The 19,191-nt window shown below is 40.8% G+C and overlaps 1 protein-coding gene across 1 annotated transcript in view; it reads left to right on the top strand.

The window, feature by feature from the left end:
- pvrl2l (PVR cell adhesion molecule related 2 like) overlaps positions 1–19,191 on the top strand; it is a gene marked incomplete at both ends in the record, with an annotated part of 234,184 nt that overhangs the window by 154,949 nt on the left and 60,044 nt on the right. Inside the window, 2 exons of the mRNA XM_083899885.1 lie at positions 7,561–7,673; positions 11,335–11,578. Of these exons, the coding sequence (XP_083756011.1) occupies positions 7,561–7,673; positions 11,335–11,578 (357 nt within the window). The remainder of the gene's footprint in view (positions 1–7,560; positions 7,674–11,334; positions 11,579–19,191) is intronic.

Below are 19,191 nucleotides of genomic sequence, written 5' to 3'. Positions count from 1 at the left end.
ACAACACGCAACAGTTTCCAAAGCAGGTGCTGACATCATGGTGAATTACTCCGAAGTCTCATTGCTCTCCAGAGTAAAACTCTGCACTAAAAAGATCCTGAAATTCAACATAATTGAAGCAATAAAACATTTCTAAAAGCCTCTTTTTTTTAGTTAACAATACCCCGGCAGTAATTAAGCTTAGGTAAGACACATGAGACAGCGTGCATCAACGTGCTAATTACTCTTTATGATTAATTTATGAATACCTCGCGCCATTTCCATCACTTTTTAAATCCCCCCGCCCCCTTCAGAGTTAGAATTTAACAGTCGAAAAACACGAGCACAGATTATAACCTGAGGCGTCCTCTCATCTGGGCCTCGCTTTAATTTGTTTACCTATGTGGCCTCCAGTCATTTGGATGTATAGATAACACAGAACGAGCTTCATATGCAGAAAAACAACAATCCTCTGCTGCTCAAAAAGATGGATTTATATCCGTTTTTAGCGCTTAGCAGATGTCAAGTGGATGATTCGTGTCTGCGGTGCCGAGTGTGAGTGGACGTTTCATTCTGACGGGTTTGAGAACAAATAATTGGAGGTGATTGGATTTGAGGAGGAACGTGTGTGTGTGACACCACTTTCACACGCCGTTCTGGGTGAAATATTCTCAGAGAAATTACCTGCGACTTCACAGCAAAGACACTTGATCCTTATTATTCTGACGATGTGAGAACATGAATGTATGATTACATAGTTCAGGAAATAACCGGGACTCGACTGAGGATCAAGAGGTAAACAATTCATGTTTACTCTTCAGGGAAACTAAAGCAATTTGAAGCTGTTGTGAAACTTTTAATTCAAGGATATATATTTAAAAAAAACGCTGTGGTTATAGCTTGACAGTTGTCATTGTTAAAAATCAATTTTAGGGTTGCAGTAAAGTGATTTCTTTTTTTAATTACTGGCAAACAAAAACAGACAAGAATGTTGTTACAAACGACAGCATCATATTTGTATTTTTTTTTTTTTTTTATTTACTTCCAAAATTAACCAAAACCAGCAGCTCTGTGTGATGTCGAGGGTGTTAAACGACGTTTTTCTGGAAAACAATAAAGCACAGTCATGAAAAAGATGATGATTGTCCTTAAGGTCCACCACTTATATATTTGTGTATACATGTGTGTATTTATGTATATATATATGTGTGTGTATATATATATATATATATATATATGTGTACATATGTATATGTATATGTGTATATATGTATATATATGTACATACATACATACATATATATATATACATACACATACATATATACATACACATACACACATACACATACACATACACATACACATACACATACACATACACATACACATACACATACACATACATATACATATACATATATACATATATAAACATACGCATATACATATATACATATATATATTAGGGCTGTCAAAATTAAAGGCATTAACGCACTTTCTCACTTTCATCGCGCTACGGGTAGACGTGCAGTTTCTGAACAGGCAATGCAGCGGGCAACTGCTTGGGGCCCTGAGCCGATAGGGTGGCTCCCGACACTCTGAGCCTAAATGCATCAGTGAGCAGCTGCATCCCCGTCTCCCTTAAACAACAACGGTTGATTTGCAATGACATCTCGGTCGGAAACCTCCCTAAAAGGGCCCCACGTCTCCTCACGTTAACCTGTGTGAAGCTGAAGGAAAATGAAGAGGAGTTATCAATCAGGAAGTTAGAAGAGGAAGGAAAAAAGAGAGGAGGAAGAAAAGAGAAAGAAAGACACACAGTTGTAAGTGGCGCTGCTGGCGCAGATAATGATATAATCGTAACATTAACAGTCACTGTCTAACTAACGGGGACACAGACAGCAGCTAACATTAGCGTCAGAATGTTAGCTGACGCTAACGCTAACGCTAACTAGTAGAAGCAGGTGCTTCAAAGTGCTGATGAGGAATTTCCTGCTGTGGGTTTAGTAAGAAAACTAAACTTTTTCTATTTATATTGTCTTATAATGTGGGTTCTTTACAATGTAATGTTTAATTTTTTACTAAGCTTGTATAGGCTTTGACAAGTTATTTACAGTATTTTATTGTTCTTTACATTTATATTTTCACATACTTTATTTATCTCTCCGTTCCTACAACAATATAAAGAGAAAATTTGAATTTTTCTGGCATATTTACGAATGGTAAATAGCTACCCTGTGATTAATCTGATTAAAAATGTTAATCTTTTGACAGCCCTTATATATATATATGTGTATATGTGTATATGTATGTATGTATATATGTGTATATATATATATATGTATGTATATATGTGTATATATATATATATATATGTATGTATGTATATATATATATGTATGTATGTATATATATGTATATGTATATATTTGTACATATATATGTACATGTACATATATGTATATTTATATGTATATATATGTACATATATATATGTATATGTACATATGTATATTTATATGTATATATATATATATAAATGAAAAAGAAACTACACCCATATGATCACATTTAACATCGGCACAATATTCATTCAGATGTTTGACCTTAAAAAACAACATAAAAACCCCACACATCCACTAGTGGAAAGTAAAGTGTATGAAGTGCAGGAAAAGAGACAGTGTCTTCATTCTCCTTCACTCAGCTGAGTCTCCGCTGAGCTTTTAGTCGTTTTCTGAGGAAATGAATCATTTGTGATGGGTTCTCATGCTCTCTGCTCCCTTAGTGCTTTATCACTTCTTCGTCTTCTTCTTCTGGTGGCTATTTTCAAACAGCCCCACTCTCCTCGTTTCTCCTCCTCTTATTCTCTCTTCATATTCTAAATTTCCACTTTATTTCCTCCTCTTCCTGCTGCTGCTGCCGCCTTCAGTTTTTGAGTGCTTTTACTTTTATAAATCTTCTTCTGCAGCTTTTATTCTGTGATACTTTTGGTTTTTCCTTTCCATGTGAATTATTTTCCCACATTTTCTTACACCTCCATTCATACTTTACCTAAAATATTTAGCGTTTTCTGTTGTTTATATACAGTAAAACGGTATCTCTTAACGCATGCCGCGTTTCCATGACGACTGACCATAAAAAGACGCGCGTGACATCATGTTTACCTGACTCCAGATTGTTAAAATGAGTCTCTAAAGTAACGCAGTTTTTCGTGCCAATGCACCAGAGTCCAGGCACCATTTACCAGTTAGCTCTGTTAGCTGCGTTAGCTCCTTTAGCGCGCATACAGTCAAACCAACATACCTGTGTACTGCGTATGTGTGCCTCTGTTTTTTAAAGTTTAGCGTTACTTTAGAGACTCATTTTAACAATCGGGAGTCACGTAAGCATGACGTTCAATGTGACTTTTTTCCGGTCAGTTGTCATGGAAACGGGTCATGCGCTAACGTTGACACCGTTAGCACTGGTAATGGCATTAACGTGCCCAGCACTCATTTATTAAAGCTTAAAACGACAACTTTTGGCTCAAATTTGCAATATTATGACGATAAAACTGGCCGTACACGTACCACAGTTTGAGAACCTGTCTTCCTCTCTCTTTTTTATTTTCATTATATTCCTCCACAAAAGAGGAAAAGTCTATTACATTCATCTGAGGCACAACAACAAAAAGAATTAACAAGGTCTTTTTTTGCTGGCAAAATAATTCTGTTTTCTTGAATTAACAAAAATACGTTGTCCTTAAAAAATAACTTTAAAAAATAACTCTCTATCCCATGAATACATTTACAACGTTGTACCAAAGTGAGTTAGTTTCAGTGTCTCAAACCCCCAAAAACAAAGTACAAGTGGTTTAAACTAAACAAGTTGGACATGTTTGTTTCCATAAACCAAGATAAGGATTATTATCTTGTTAATTAAGAAAAAACAGAACCATGGTTATTTTTTTTAGGTGAGCGCGATACGTTTATACAAAAGAGATGTCACTCGCTGATAAATCACCACAAAGATTTTTTTTTTGTTTTTTTTTCCAGCCATCTGCCGTGTTTTGTTTGTTTTTGCTCTCCGTTTCTTTACGAACACTGGGAGTTGAGAGTTGACGCTTTTAATTAAAGGGGATTAAATTGTGCGTTTGTGCGTAAGAGGAGGTGAAAGTAAAGAGGATGAAGGAGAATGCGATGCGTCGTGAACTCTGTTGTTGTTGTTGTTGGAGGAGAAAGAAAACAACAACAACAACAACAGCGGTTTGCCTTCATGTCTTTGACATGTTTGACTTCCAGTGAGGAGGCTTTAACTGCTTTGACAGGCCGTCGTCTTCCCTGAGGGCAGAAACTGTGGTTCAGTGACCGGGCTCATGTGCAGTCACATTACAATGAGATGGTCTGGTTCACACACACACACACGCGCACACACACACACACACACACACACACACACACACACACACACACACACACACACACACACACACACACACACACACACACACACACACACACACACTGGTTTTGCCATCGTTGTGTAGACACTCATAGACATAATACATTCCTTTTGTCCCTTAACCATTACAACTAAATGCTTAACCCTTAACCTGAACCTAAAACCATACAACAACCAGCTAAAATGTCCTCAAAAGATCAAAATGTCCTCACAAAGATGGGTTTGCTTGACAATTGGACCACACAGCCTATTTAAGATGGATATACACACATTTACATTCTTTGTGTGGACACTCATAGCCCCTTACCCTAAACCGTCACAACTAAATGCCCTACACTTAACCTAAACCTAACCCAAACCCTTAACCTAACCCTAATGTTGGACCACACAGCTTATTTAAGACATAATAGACACACACTGGTTTTGCATTCTTTGTGTGGACACTCATAGCCCCTTACCTTAACCTTAACCATCACAACGAAGTGCCTAACACTTAACCTAACTTAAATCTAAACCTAAACCTAACCCAAACCCAAACCCTAACCCAAATCCAAACCCTTACCCAACCCCAACCCTCAACCTAACCCTAATTTTGGTTCACACAGCCTATTTAAGACACACACACTGGTTTTGCATTCTTTGGGTGGACATTCATAACCCTCAAACTAATCCTAATTCTAACCCTAAAACCAGGTCTTAATCCCTTAAAAACCCTGTTAAAATGGTGGTTCCCAGCCAGAATGTCCTTACAAATATAGGTTTGCTTGTCACCTCCTACTAAAGACATACACACACACACACACTTGTTTTTATATCTTACTGAGGACACATCATTGACATAATGCATTCCCTTACCCCTTACACTAACCTTAACTATTACAACCAAGTGCTTAAGCTTAACCCTAACCCTAAAACCAGGTCTTAACCCTGAAAAAGCCCTTTAAAGTTGTGGGGCCCAGACAAAATGTCCCCACAAAGATATAAATACAGGTACACACACACAGGTTTGCACAGTGTGAAGAAAGCCCTTTCCCAAACCTTAACCATAACCAGTTCATGCCTAATCCAAACCATAACTCAACAAAATTCAAATCCAGTTCCTCACAAATGAGGTTCTGCCTCTTGAGGACCATATATTGGTCTCTATGAAGGTCCACTGGTCCTGACAAGTTCAGTGTTTATGCCAGACAAGGGTCCTAAAGAGGTAACACATACAAGAACACACACACACACACACACACACTGTGTTGACTGTGCTGATTCGCCGGCTAAATCCCAGCCCGCCCGTTCACCTCGGCGCTGTGACATGTAACATATTGTTCTAATCAACCCCCTCACACAGTAAGAGGCTTTCTGCACTGGAACCACCCGGGGCTAGCTAGCGGTTAGTGAGTGCTTATCCGCGTCTCTTGTGGCGCGAGAGTGTGTGAGGCTAGAATTTTTTTATCTTTCCAGGCGAAGAGGCTGCTGAGAGGGCAGAGAGCGAGGAGGAGGAGGAGGAGGAGAAGATGTTGATTCAGAGGCATGAACAATCGAGGACTCGTTAGGAAAGAAAAGTCATCCTGGGCCTCGTATGATTTTTATGTACAGGCTGCCAGACAGATTGAGTTCAATGCCTCGTGGAATGATTACAAGTCATGTGTTTTGTCTCTCCCTCTCACACATTGTAAGGGCTTCATTAAAGGTCCAGTGTGTAAGCGTTAGTGACATCTGGTGGTGAGATTGCAGATTGCAAGTGCACCGGAGAACAAGTGCGTACCGGAAAAGATGCTATTCATCTCCCTCTTCTGTCATTTTATTTCTTTTTCCATCTGGTTTTTGTGGGCGGAACATGGTGGTGCAAGATGGCGGCCTCCATAAAGCAAGATCCATGTTTGTGTGGAGGCTACAAAAGCCTAATAACCTTTATTTTGAAGGGATGATACACAAACCTTCTGCCATTTTCCTTCTCAAACCCTTTTTTTTTCATCTCCTTTAATTAAAGCTGACCTAGACCGGAAGTTCCAATTAATGCTGTTTTTTTAGTGTGTATCTGCGTCATTACCTCGTTTAAGAAGCTCTGAAGGTTCAAAACAAACATTTCAGCCATTGCTGAGAACACTTTGATGTATTGTAATCTCGGGCTCAGTGAGATCTCTTAAAAAAAACCCTCTGGTTACGTAAACAGCGGTTCTCCTGAATAGTGGATCCTCCTGCTCCGGGCACTAGTCCGGGCACATCCGGTTGCGTACATTGATCTGCAGAAGAAGAATAACGTCCGTTGTGGAGGTGTTTCACAAGCGACAGTGTCTTCTGACTCTGGGTCAAAGTCATAAAAGGGACTGCGGCGGGGAGTCGTGAAGAAGCTATTTTTAAACACCGTTAAAACAATGATTTGATAATGAGTAGCAGTGCATCCACCGTTCCAGAGGGGGAGCTGTGCTTCTGAGAGCTGGTGTGCTAATTATGTCACTTCCGGGTATTGGCCAATCACAACACACTCTGTCTTCTGGGTGTAAGATTTCAGTCTGAAATATCGCGGCTGAGGAGAGCGTCAGTAAGGAGAGATTGGCTCATTTACAGCAACTAGGAGGTTTTTGACCATAAAAACAAGTTAATATATGTAAGCAGACCTCCATAACTAACATATATGTGCAACAAGACCACTCTATGTGAGCTTTAAATCTTCTTCACGTGCCAATAGTCATCAATAAATAACTGAAAAAAACAAATAAAGTACCTGTGCTGTGCGGAGGACGTCAGCTGAGACTCTTCTTCCCGAGGCTCGTTATATCAGTGGCTCATGATTCAGATTGTTTGTCTTCCTCCTTAATGAGCTGGCGTCTCATTTCTCGCTCACTTTTCTGTTGTGCTTTTTCTCCTTTCTTTTTTTTAAATTAACCTTGTTCAAAAATAAATCAAAATTGAAGACGGCGAGGTTTGATCTTCTCGTCTGACAGAAAACAAAACGGGTGGGAGGAGAAAGACATCAGTCATTTAAATAACTCCAGATTCATTATGAAATGCTTCCGACGTTCCATATTTGCCACATCATTCTCCTTCTTTATTCAGCTCAAACAAACAAAATATGTTTTTGTCGATGGTTGCATAATCCTTTCTCACCTCCTGTGTTTTCCCTTTTTCTTCGTCTGCCCACAGGTATCAGGGCCCAGAAAGTACGGGTGGAGGAGGAGCTGGAGGCGTATCCCACAGAGTCCGTCGACCTACGCTGCCAATTCATCGAAGGGGGAGGACGAACCAAACTCACACAGGTCGGCTGATGAAAGACTGTATTTTTTTAGTAGCCTTGAGGGCATAAAAGCTTGCGGTGTAAAATTGACAATGGGTGGGTTTCCTGTTGTGTTTATGTGCATTTTCAATTTTCTGAACAAATGGAAACAAATGGAAGCAAAAAAGGAAAAAACTTCCGCATTTCACTGCACTGGGAAAATGTGTGAAATGATGAGGAGGCTGCAGCATTCCTCAATGCTAATATCGTGAATAATTAAGCAATTCTCGTACGTTAGAAGTTATGACGGCTAATGGTTTGATGGTAGATGAGGGAATTTATTGGCAGGATATGGTGAGGTCATAAAGGTCAATAAGAAAAGGACATTTTTGACTTTGTTAAAACAGACAATATTAGTGTCTCGGCGCTCCCTCCTGTTGTGTTGTGACATAATGAGCACATCATGAGAATGTTGTTCTCTTCACTGTGTCAGATTTATGTGGAAAAAACTTGTCTTGTTATCGCCATGGTGCAGTTTGAACGTCACAGTGACACATTTGAACCAAACATTGTAGTTTTAAGCTTGTAATGGATCGTCACGGCACAGTAGGCTTAAAGAAAGAGTCTTCAAAGGTCTTAAGGGTGTAATTCCATGGTTGTCAAACTGTGGTACGTGTACCGCTGATGGTACGCAAGCTTCCTCTAGAATACTGATCTACTGAGGACTGTATTTTAACGTTATGGCGACAATGGTGTCACTTCAAGAGCTTCAAGTTTGAGAACCACTGGTATCATTCAATTCTCACCTAAAAAGCCTTATTCTCACTTAAAGGTCCAATGTATGAATTAGTGACCTCTACTGGTGAGAAAACAGAGTGTAATAAATGATTTTTAGTAGTGCTGGGCACTAAGTTGACGCATGATGCATTTCCATGGCGACTCACCGGAAAAAGACGCGCGTGACGTCATGTTTACGTGCCGCGACACCGGAGTCCAGGCACCGTTTACCGGTTAGCTCCGTTAGCTGCATTAGCTCCTTTAGCACCGTTAGCGCGCCTACAGTCGAACTGGAGCGTTCTGTTTATTAAAGGAAAAGAGCAGCGCTACACATAACCAGCGTACCTGTGTACTGCGTTTGTGTGCCTCTGTTTTTAAAGTTCTTATTTTCCTTTAAGTACCACTAGTGGAAGCTAAAGCTGTTAACATTAGCGCATTTCGCGTTTCTATGACGACTGACCGAAAATGTTGTGTGTATGTGACTCCCGATTGTACCTGTGTACTGTGTGCCTCTGTTTTTAAAGTTTAGCGTTATTTTAGAGACACTTTTTAACAATCGGGAGTCACGTAAACATGACATCACGCGCGCCTTTTTCCGGTCAGTCATCATGAAAATGTGCTAACGTGCGTTAACGTTGATGCCGTTAACCGCACCCTGCGCTAATTTTTAGGTGATTTTTAGAGATCTAAGTTGGCCCTTGTATACCGTAAGATACCGTTCTTCTTCTGTTTGATTTTAAAACGCAAACAAATCAACATCTTTTCAGGCTGCAGGACGGTTGTTGCTTAAAGCAAAGAGAAACCTAAGCGATTATACACTAGCACAAAGTTATAAAGAGCAACTAATTAATCTGTCAATTGGTTTCCCGAATCATGGACTAATCGTTTGGTCCATAAAATGTCCAGTGTTTGTCAAACCTTTAACAAGCGGAAACAATCATAAATCTTGTTTTAATAGTGGAAAAAAAAGCTTCAGACTGATCGATCATCAAGATAATTGACAATTAATTTAAAATCATAGTCAAATTAGGCCAATTAGCCTTTTTAATTGTTCCATTTTGGACCTTTAATGTGCTCACTTGTGTTTCCATTCACCTGTTCCTTTGTGCATTTTACAGTTTGTGAGCAGAAAAACCTGGAATTAAAAAAACCCAAAAAAAAACAACAGATGCAAAAATAAACAAAAAACCCCAACTGTTTTTGTTCTATCCATCAAAGTAATGGTGTGTGAACTGTCTCATACTTTATGCCGTATAAGTATGCAGTGACAATAATGATCTTTAAAGTTCAACTTTCTTTGTTTGTAGACATTTGTCTTCCCTCTCTGTCATTATCACCTTCTCTTTTCTCACACACGATATTTTAAACTTTAATGGAGACAACAGAAGATGGAAATGTCTTTTTAAAGTCAGTTTATCTTATCAGAGCCCTGATGACAACACATCTGAAACCACTTCCACTGCTGTGATGAACGATCATCCTCCAACCAGACTAAAAAAGTTAAAGGAAAAAAACAAAAACCCGCTCGGAGCTGATTGCTGGTTTAATTTGATCCTGGTGAGATTTGTCCCTCTCGGAGTTGTGGATGAAATCAATAGGCAATTTGTTCGCATACAAAAAAAAGGAAAACTGAAATTGCAGACAGGCTAAATTGTCCTCCGATATTTTCCCTCCAATTTACAGCGAGCAGGGGAGTCTGATCCTCTCGTTTGTGCTGACGTCTCAGTTCGTCCTCGCTGCAACTTATAAACCCTTTCACTGTTTTTTTTTAACTCCAGATGTCACTAATTTGATAGATGTTTGCTAAATACCTATCAATGAACTGCATTCGCACAAAGCCCCCAGAAATCTGAGCGCTGTAACATCACAGTCGTGTCCCCTGAGGTGCACTCTCATAAAAATATATCAATATTTCACATTTAAAAAGAAGAAAAAAAGAAAAAGCGCCTGTGAAATAGCAAGGGGATCCTTGAAAGAGTGTTTACAAGTCTGAGATATCTTTCGTTTCATTTACATTTTCCGTCCCGTAATGGATTCTTGGCTCCATATTCAGACGCCTATTTTTTTGATTGAGTTTGACATTTTCACCTCAAAGTAAAGTTATCACACGGTCTTCAGATCCTGTGCAGACCCTTCTGGCTGCTGCATTTGTCTCCTTCATTAGACGATGGCTCTTAAAGGAGCCGCAGACAGAATGTTGTTTTGTTGTTTTGTGTAGACCAGTGGTTCTCAAAGTGCGGCCCGTGGGCCAGTGGCAGCCCGCAGAAACATTTCTGCTTTTTAGGGGTTTTTGGTAACACTAATGGTTCTAGTAAGAACCATTTTGATCCAGAGAACCCTTTAAAACCCCTTTCCTGAATAAAGGGTTTTAAAATTGTTCTTGGTGGAACCCTCCAAAAGGGTTCTCTTAGCTGAAGAACCTTATATGGTTCTACTTAGCACTTTTATTTCTAAGAGTGTAAGTACACTTCAGCTTGATCTAAAAACACAGAAAGCCTGTCAGGTTCTGGTCGGATCTTCTCAGGTTCTGTCCCAAGCTGCACTTTATTATCTGTGTACATTACAGCACAGTAACATCATGGTTTTATATATATATCTATATATATAGATATATATATTATGGAGGTCATTTCATCTTATTTCTAATGTAATTTGGTAATGAGGTCGTAAGAAGGACAGTCATTTCCAAACTGAATCAAAGTAATAGCTTATTAATGAGAATTACTGCAGGCTACAACCTTCACATGGAAATATTTGGCAATCTAAATTGGTTATTGCCATATCATGATGTTGAAATTAATATCCCCTTATGTCCCATACACTCACCAAGCTATTATTATTATTACTTTGAGAGACAAATGGAATTAGAATTTTTATTTCAAGTACCTCAGACTCTCCTCAAACTCCTGCTTCTGTTTCCCCCACAGGTGTCTTGGATATGGGAACCCTCCGATGGCATCAGGGACAACATCGCCGTGTACCACCCGCACTACGGGCAGAGTTTCCCCAACTCGGCTTTCAAAGACCGGGTGGTTTTCCTGCACAACAGCCTGGAGAATCCGTCCATCCGGATTTCCAACCTGAAAATGTCCGACGCCGGCCGCTACACGTGTGAATACGCCACCTATCCGTCCGGAAATGAGCAAGGCACGACCACCCTCGTCATGCTCGGTGAGTACAGAGCTGTTGCGCTCCCGCATGCTTTTACATAATCCTGATGGACTGATTTCAAATGAACTTTCCGTATTACCTCAACAATCAGTCAACGGTATTTTTCCCGGTGTTCAGCAAAGCACAGCGATGCCCAAACAAGACTCTGGGAAGCTGTTGTGCTGCATCAGCCTTGACAAGTGTCTCCCCGGCCATCTGCTTAACACTGCTTTCTATAAAAGAGATTCCCATCGGACTCTGGAGTCTAAGAAGGAGAAGAAGCAATTTAAAACACTTGAAGAGAACTCTTGGGGTGTGTCCAGTTAGATGCTGAATGAAAAACGAGGAAGGACAGGGGGGAATTGAGGGTTTCACATTCATGTTAAGTATCAGCCTTTTTTTTTTTTTAGACATGCTCTTCATTTTCAACACGTCGATCCGATTTAATCAGCAGGCAGTCTGCAATTTAAGATAAACTGAAAGTTGTTATTTCAGCCCCTTTTCTTCCGATGGCTTCTGCCAAAACCATTTTTTTTTAGCTTTTTTTTAAACATGGGGCGACATGGCAGCCAATCAGCAGGTAATTATGGATGGAGATGGAACTGTTATCCAGGTCCACATCGGCACAAAGTGCTCTTAGTTACAGTGCAAATTAGTCTCACCTGAGTTGCCGCTGTTAATGTACAACTGTGTTAATTTGACTGTCTAGTCAGTTTAGTTCTCCGCTGGTCCAGAATTCCACCAATACCTGCTAACATCTGGGTTGTGTCTGCAGTGTGAATCCAATCTGCATTCAGTCTCTGCTTCAGACGTTGGCTTTTATCTGCGACAATGTCACCTGTCACTTATTTCCGTCGGCAAAAAACACTGGCACACCTGAGGAGGAAGGAGAATAGTTTTTTTTGACTGATAATAAAGCTGAGTTATTCAACGTCACACTGGAATGCAAAGTTCTGAGTGCACCGACATCCTCTTGACTCTTCCACGCTGTTTTCTTGTAAATAGGATAAAATGCAGTAGTCTTGTGGGTGAAAGGTGTATCTGGAGCAGACTTTATGCATTTTTCTAAACAAAAATGGTAGCGGATCGTGTGGATGTAGCATCAGAGACTTCTATTTTCTAATTTCATAGTTGGGGTGGGTCAAAACGTTCTTACGCTATCCTTCCTCGTGCAATATGATAATCGATACGTCATGGCAAATATCGATGCTTTAAAATAAACAGTCCCTACCAGTTTCACTCGCCAGATATTGCTATTTCATGTCATGGCTCATGGCCAAATGAATGAGGGGAAACTTGGGCGGTCGTTAGCGGACCAAAAAGAGCACGGAAAATGGTGGAGAAAGCTCCGTTATATATCAGATATCGTGATGTATTGGGATATTATTGTCTTTGGCAATATATTGATTATCACATAATCGTCGTATCGCGATGTTATTGGTGTCGCGGACCATGTATCGCGTATCGTATCGTACTCACAATTCCAACCCCTATTTCGTCGTCTTCAGATCTTCAGACAAACCCTGAGAACTCCAGAAAGTAAGCTAGCCTTGTGTGAGTCGCTTCGAGAGCAAAGCAAGAGCTGTGAGACTGTTTTAAACGGGGTCTTACCTACCGGGTCTTATGTTCCCCATTTGGGGACCCTTTTTTTAAAAAAAGGGTCCGATGTTCCCCGTTTTTCCCAAAAAAGGTCCTATGTTCCCCACTTTGTGGAAGCCTGGGTGTGGAGCTCCAGGGCTAAGGGTTAGGGCTAGGGTAAGGGTTGGGGTTGGGGTTGGGGTTGGGGTTAGGGTTGGGGTTGGGGTTAGGGTTAGGGTAAGGGTAAGGCTTAGGGTAAGGGTTTGGGTTGGGGTTGGGGTTGGGGTTAGGGGTAGGGTCCTATGTTCCCCGGGTCCTTTTGGGTGAAAGCGGGGAACATAGGACCCTTTTTCTAAAAAAGGGTCCTATGTTACCCGGTCACATACAAAGCGGGGAACATAGATACGGTCCCGTTCTAAACAAGACTTTGAAGCAACACAGTGGGCAACTAATGACATGGCAGCTCCATTAAAGTGATTCACTAGATTAAATGTGACATCCATCTATCCATCCATCAATTTTCTACCGCTTTATCCTCCACATGAGGGTCGTGAAGGAGCAACCTTCTCGCTGAGAGCTAACAATGCTAGCCACTTGCGCCACCGTGTGTCCCGCTTATCAGAATAGAATGTACAGTGGATGCATGCATCGACGTATTGCTATCTCTTATTTGGTAAATAGCTCAATGCTTTTCGCGTACCGCTTACGCAGTCACTTAGCCGGCGCGGTGGCCATTTTGTGAAATCTGCTGCTTTAAATCACCTCGACGTGGCGTGATTTGTGAAAGTGAGTGCGTGTTTAGTCGCCGTCAGTGGGGGGAGGTGGAGCGGTGGGGGGGGGGGGGGACAACATCCTGTTTGTAATCGGTGACAGCTGGTGTTTTTCATCCGCCCACATGTCCTCCCGTTTGCACTCCGCTCACAAAGGAACCTGACACCTGGCGTCTTTCTCTCACACTTAACAAACGCTGATTGTGGATAACAACTTCGACTTCTTTTTTGTGTTACGTTAAAGTGCTGCTCTCCCAGTTTATGACCCCCACAGCGCCAATGCTGTGTGTGAGATAAGGCGTGGATACGTTGAACATCTCAAGGGCTCAAGGGACAAATTGAGATGATACACTTTGAACTAAAACACAGCCTTTACTGTGATTCATAATTCCCCCGCGGTACGGAGCAATCTACCTCTATGTTTCTTTCTCTGTTTTTATCATATGGATTTTCTTCATGGTGCACAAATTGTCCGTAATTTCAGAACGTTTTACTATAATCTGTCCCAACGGAATGAAAGGAGGAATTGATTGACAGCTGGATTTCTGAAAAGGAAAAGGGAAAGAAAGTCTTCTATTGTGTTTAATTTGTTACTGCCCTTCGATTGTGGGTTTACTGATTTTCATCTGCAACACTAAAGTGGTGCACACGGTCTCTGCTGTAAGTCACCGTGGAGATGCTGTTCAGAAAGGCGGCCCGTAATTAAATTAAATTCATTACAGTACTCCATTTGCCGCAGCCAGAATGGTTCATGGAAAGAAAAATGCTTTACAATGCCTTTCATGTCTTCTCCCAGCTGGGCCAGTAATATTTCCCTCCCTTGTTTTTCTTTCGTAAACCTTCACACAACAATACAAAACCCACCAGCGGAGGCTTCGCTCGTAGAGAAGCAGGCACACGAGAGAGGCAGAACTTGGCCATCTTTGCAGGGAAAACACTGTGGTGGGTTTGCAGATGGATGTGTGCTAAGCCTCCTTAACTGCTGCTGCTGCTGCTGCAGTCGCTGGCACCAAACACAAGCAGTCTGGGAAATACCTGCTGGAAAAGGAAAAAGCCGCACACTGACTCACCTTTTGTGTGGAGTTGCGGTCGGTGCCAAACTCTCTGGGACACATTCTTGGCCATTGGTAAAAAAAATGCACTCGGCCAATCAATGCTCAATCCAATTTCTACCACTTATCTCCAGCCTTCCACTCAGCACAGTCACATCATCAAGGCAGTTTTCCATATCACTATTTTTTTGGTAAAAAAAAAAATATTGCACATTTATGTGTATTTACCTCAGCTACTGCATTGAAAAAATTGCATTTCGTTCAGCTGGAAAAACACGAGGCAACACCTACTGTGTGTGTTCCAAGGCACAACTTGATGACAAAAATAAATAGCTGTTGAAGTAATATTTACATTATTGAAGCCTCTTGTACGAATCGTCCACTTAATCTGAAATGGGAGGGACCTTCCAGTCACACGATTTCCTCTTGTATTTGCTTAAAACTATTTACATTGCGATCATTTATATCTACTTTTTATCGACTTTTCCACCTCCTTCAAGTGTAAAAACTGTACTGCGATTGAATTGATATAGATTGAATATAAAAATGTATGTACAGCCTGCCAGTTTGAAAGTTGAGACAGTAGAAGCTAACCACCACTACTAGCTTCTACTGCTAACTACTAGCATCGACTTCCACTCAAATACAAGCGTAGTTAACTGCTAGCTTCTACTGATAACTAATGCTAACTCCGCTTGGGTTTGAGTGGAAGTCGATGAGAAAATTAGCTTCTACCTTTAACTTGAGCTTCTCTAGGTCTTCTCCCATAGACCACATTCTAGCACTTCTGTAAATACTGAGAGGGAAAAACTGGGATTTTTTACCGTTTTTTTGGGGGGAGTGTGTCCCAATTCTTGTAGAAGTCTAGGAAGTAGCAGCTAACCACCAAATGGACAAATCTGTTTGTGTTCGAGTGGAAGTCTATGAGAAAATGAGCTTCTACGTTTAACTTCTTCTTCTCTCATAGACCACATTTTAGCACTTCTGTAAATTATGTTCCATAGAGAGGAAAAAGTGGGATTTTTGGCCATTTGTAGCAAATTCCTGTTGAAATAGAAGTGTAGAATTATGTGTTAAGGGTAAACAATCCCTTCAAACAAAGATATTTATCACATTAACCATATTATGGAAGGAGACTATTGTTGACTGTATAAAGTTAACATTTGTTTACATGTTGTGTAGCTATGGTTACTACAACACAACATGTTTGCAGCCGTACACAAACCACAGACTGGTCCGTTAGTATCCTAAGTGTGTTGATCTCAATGAAGGGGATCTGATCCATATTTTTTTTGGATGAAACTATGACAAAAATACATTTTTTAAGGGATTTTAAACCCTAAAAATATGAGAAATGGGATCAGGCCCAAATTTCCCAAATCACTCTAAGACATATAATAATTTTTTTTTAGGGGGAAATGCGACTTACAAGATTCAAGACCTTTTTGAGTCACAGAGCTGCTGGCATCCAGTCACAGAGCATCTTACCAGCGTCCAATCACATCACAACCTAGTTAAGTATGGATGCCTAATCATGGCAGCCTGTCGTATTATAACTTACCGGTTGTGGCACCGCTGCCAGCCAATCTCATTACCACTCACTGGGGTGAATAAAAAATCGCTCACTTGGCAGTGATGTCCCATTGTCCTGGATGGGGACCACACTTCAGTGAGTGGAAGCCAATTTCCCCTCATTGGCTGTGGCGTTTGGCAGCAGCGCGGTGATACAACTGCAGGTGAGAGGGAGAGAGTGTCAGCAGCACAGGGATCATTGTGGTGTTTTGTTTTGAAGTGTGGTTGTATGAGGTATTGACACACTATCAACACTGACTTTGATGAACATGCCGCCTTTTCAAACCAATGTACCAAAGTCTATAGGGAAAAAAAATATGTTTTTAGCTTTCGTGGACACAGGAGCTGCTGGTCTACTGATGCCTTGTTTGGTAAATTTGTGTCACTTAGATGAACGTGAACATGACGTCATGTTTACGTGACTCCCGATTGTTAGAATGAGTCTCTAAAGCAAACTCAAATGACCTGGCGGCCAATGAGCATCTATTGTGGTCAAGAGGGGGCCGGCCTAGAGAACTACAAGTGGGGGAAAAAAACAATTGTTTACAATATTGCATCATGATAACACACGCATACTTAATAATACTATTTATGATGCAAAATAAATGTTTTAATATCAAAAACAGACATTTATTTTAAATTCCATAAATAATAGTGTGGACAACGGTCATTAAAATTCGTACCAGGAGCCGGCCACTACCATTCGTGGCTCGGGCCCCAACAAGCGGATTTATACTGTATATGTAATTGAATGTTGTATATGATACACTGTTTTAAAAAACATTATATTCTATCGCTGGCCGCTGTGCCTCAGTTACACACTGTGTTTAATAGACGGTGAGGTCGTGGGCCATGTTTTTATTATAACATGAGTGGGGGGCCCGCGTGTTATCGATTGGGGGGCCACCAGTTTGAGACCCCTGCTCTAAAGTAACGCTAAACTTTAAAAGCAGAGGCACACATACGCAGTACACAGCTACGCTGGTTATTTGTAGAGATGCTCTTTTCGTTTAATAAACAGACCGTTCCATTTCGACTGTAGGCGAGCTAACGGTGCTAACGGAGCTAACGGAGCTAACGGAGCTAACGGAGCTAACTGGTAAACGGTGCCTGGACTCCAGTACCTCGGCAACTGCGTTACTTTAGAGACTCATTTTAACAATCGGGAGTCACGAAAACATGAAGTCACGTGTGTTTTTTTTCCCCGTCAGTCGCCACAGAAATGCGTTAACATTAACGCCGTTAACGTGCCCAGCACTAAAAATCACAGATTTTCTCTGTGGGATTTGGTCCAGGGTTTACAGCCTTCTTTAACACTTAAGATATCATAGAGTTAAGCAGGTGTTGATTTTAACAGGTGAACCTTTTATTTACTCAAATCTGTTTTTCCTTCTGTGAGAGTGAGGAGTGCGAGGGTCTCAAAGTGGGTCACAGAAACGGTGGCCAAGTCTATTTTGATGATGTATTGATACCTCATACAAACACACAAACAAACAAACAAACAAACAAACAAACACAAAAACCCTGGTCCTTTTAAGCTGTCAGCGTGAAATTCAGAGTGAGAGAAGTTGAACACACACTGGAGAGTCACTGGCTGGAGTCCATTCATCCACAGAGTGGTGAAAAAGTGGCAGACTGGAGTAAAGCAGCCAGGAATGACTCAGTGGGGTCGACACTGATGAGTGGAAACTGTTTTTCTTTTTTTTCTTTTTTCTTTGGCAAAGCATTAACAGTATTAAAATCCATAACGGCAACTGACTAATGAAGATAAGCAATCTGGCCAGTGCATTAAAATGCAGTTTAGCTTTAAGCAATGTCCCAATTACCTTCTCCATATCGTCCTGCTTCTGTTTTCATGAATGTCTTTTTTATCCAGTGTCGGAAAAATGAATATAACAATAATGGAGCTCGAGCTGCAGCTAATGATGATTTTCTTTTACAATTAATCTATTGATTAGCTTATGGATTAGTTGTTTGGTGCAAAAATTGGTTGAAAAACATCATATTTTACACAAATGTAGTCCACAAACCAATGGATTTAATGTCAGGGAAGATCAAGGACATAATTCCATGTTATGGGATTAGGTTTGTGTCAACAACAAAAACTTTTAAGCAAATAAAATATCGATTTAATCATTCAAAAATATTATTGTATTTAGCACTCTCTCACTTGTTCTTAGTGATCCCTCACTTGTTATTTGCGCTCCCTTACTTGTTCTTAGCGCTCCCTCATTTGTTCTTAGCGCTCCCTTGCTTGTTCTTAGCGCTCCCTCACTTGTTCTTAGCGCTCCCTTACTTGTTCTTAGCGCTCCCTCACTTGTTCTTAGCGCTCCCTCACTTGTTCTTAGCGCTTCCTCACTTGTTCTTAGCTCTCCCTCAATTGTTATTTGCGCTCCCTTACTTGTTCTTAGCACTCCCTCACTTGTTCTTAGCACTCCCTCACTTGTTCTTAGCGCTCCCTCACTTGTTATTTGCGCTCCCTTACTTGTTATTTGCGCTCCCTTACTTGTTCTTAGCGCTCCCTTACTTGTTCTTAGCGCTCCCTCACTTGTTCTTAGCGCTCCCTCACTTGTTCTTAGCACTCCCTTGCTTGTTCTTAGCGCTCCCTTACTTGTTCTTAGCGCTCCCTCACTTGTTCTTAGCGCTCCCTCACTTGTTCTTT

The sequence above is a fragment of the Microchirus variegatus genome (assembly GCF_963457635.1).
Source record: "Microchirus variegatus genome assembly, chromosome: 13".
Lineage (NCBI taxonomy): Eukaryota > Metazoa > Chordata > Actinopteri > Pleuronectiformes > Soleidae > Microchirus > Microchirus variegatus.
The sequence above is the reverse complement of the archived record's forward strand: the minus strand, read 5'-3'. Positions and strand labels throughout refer to the sequence as shown.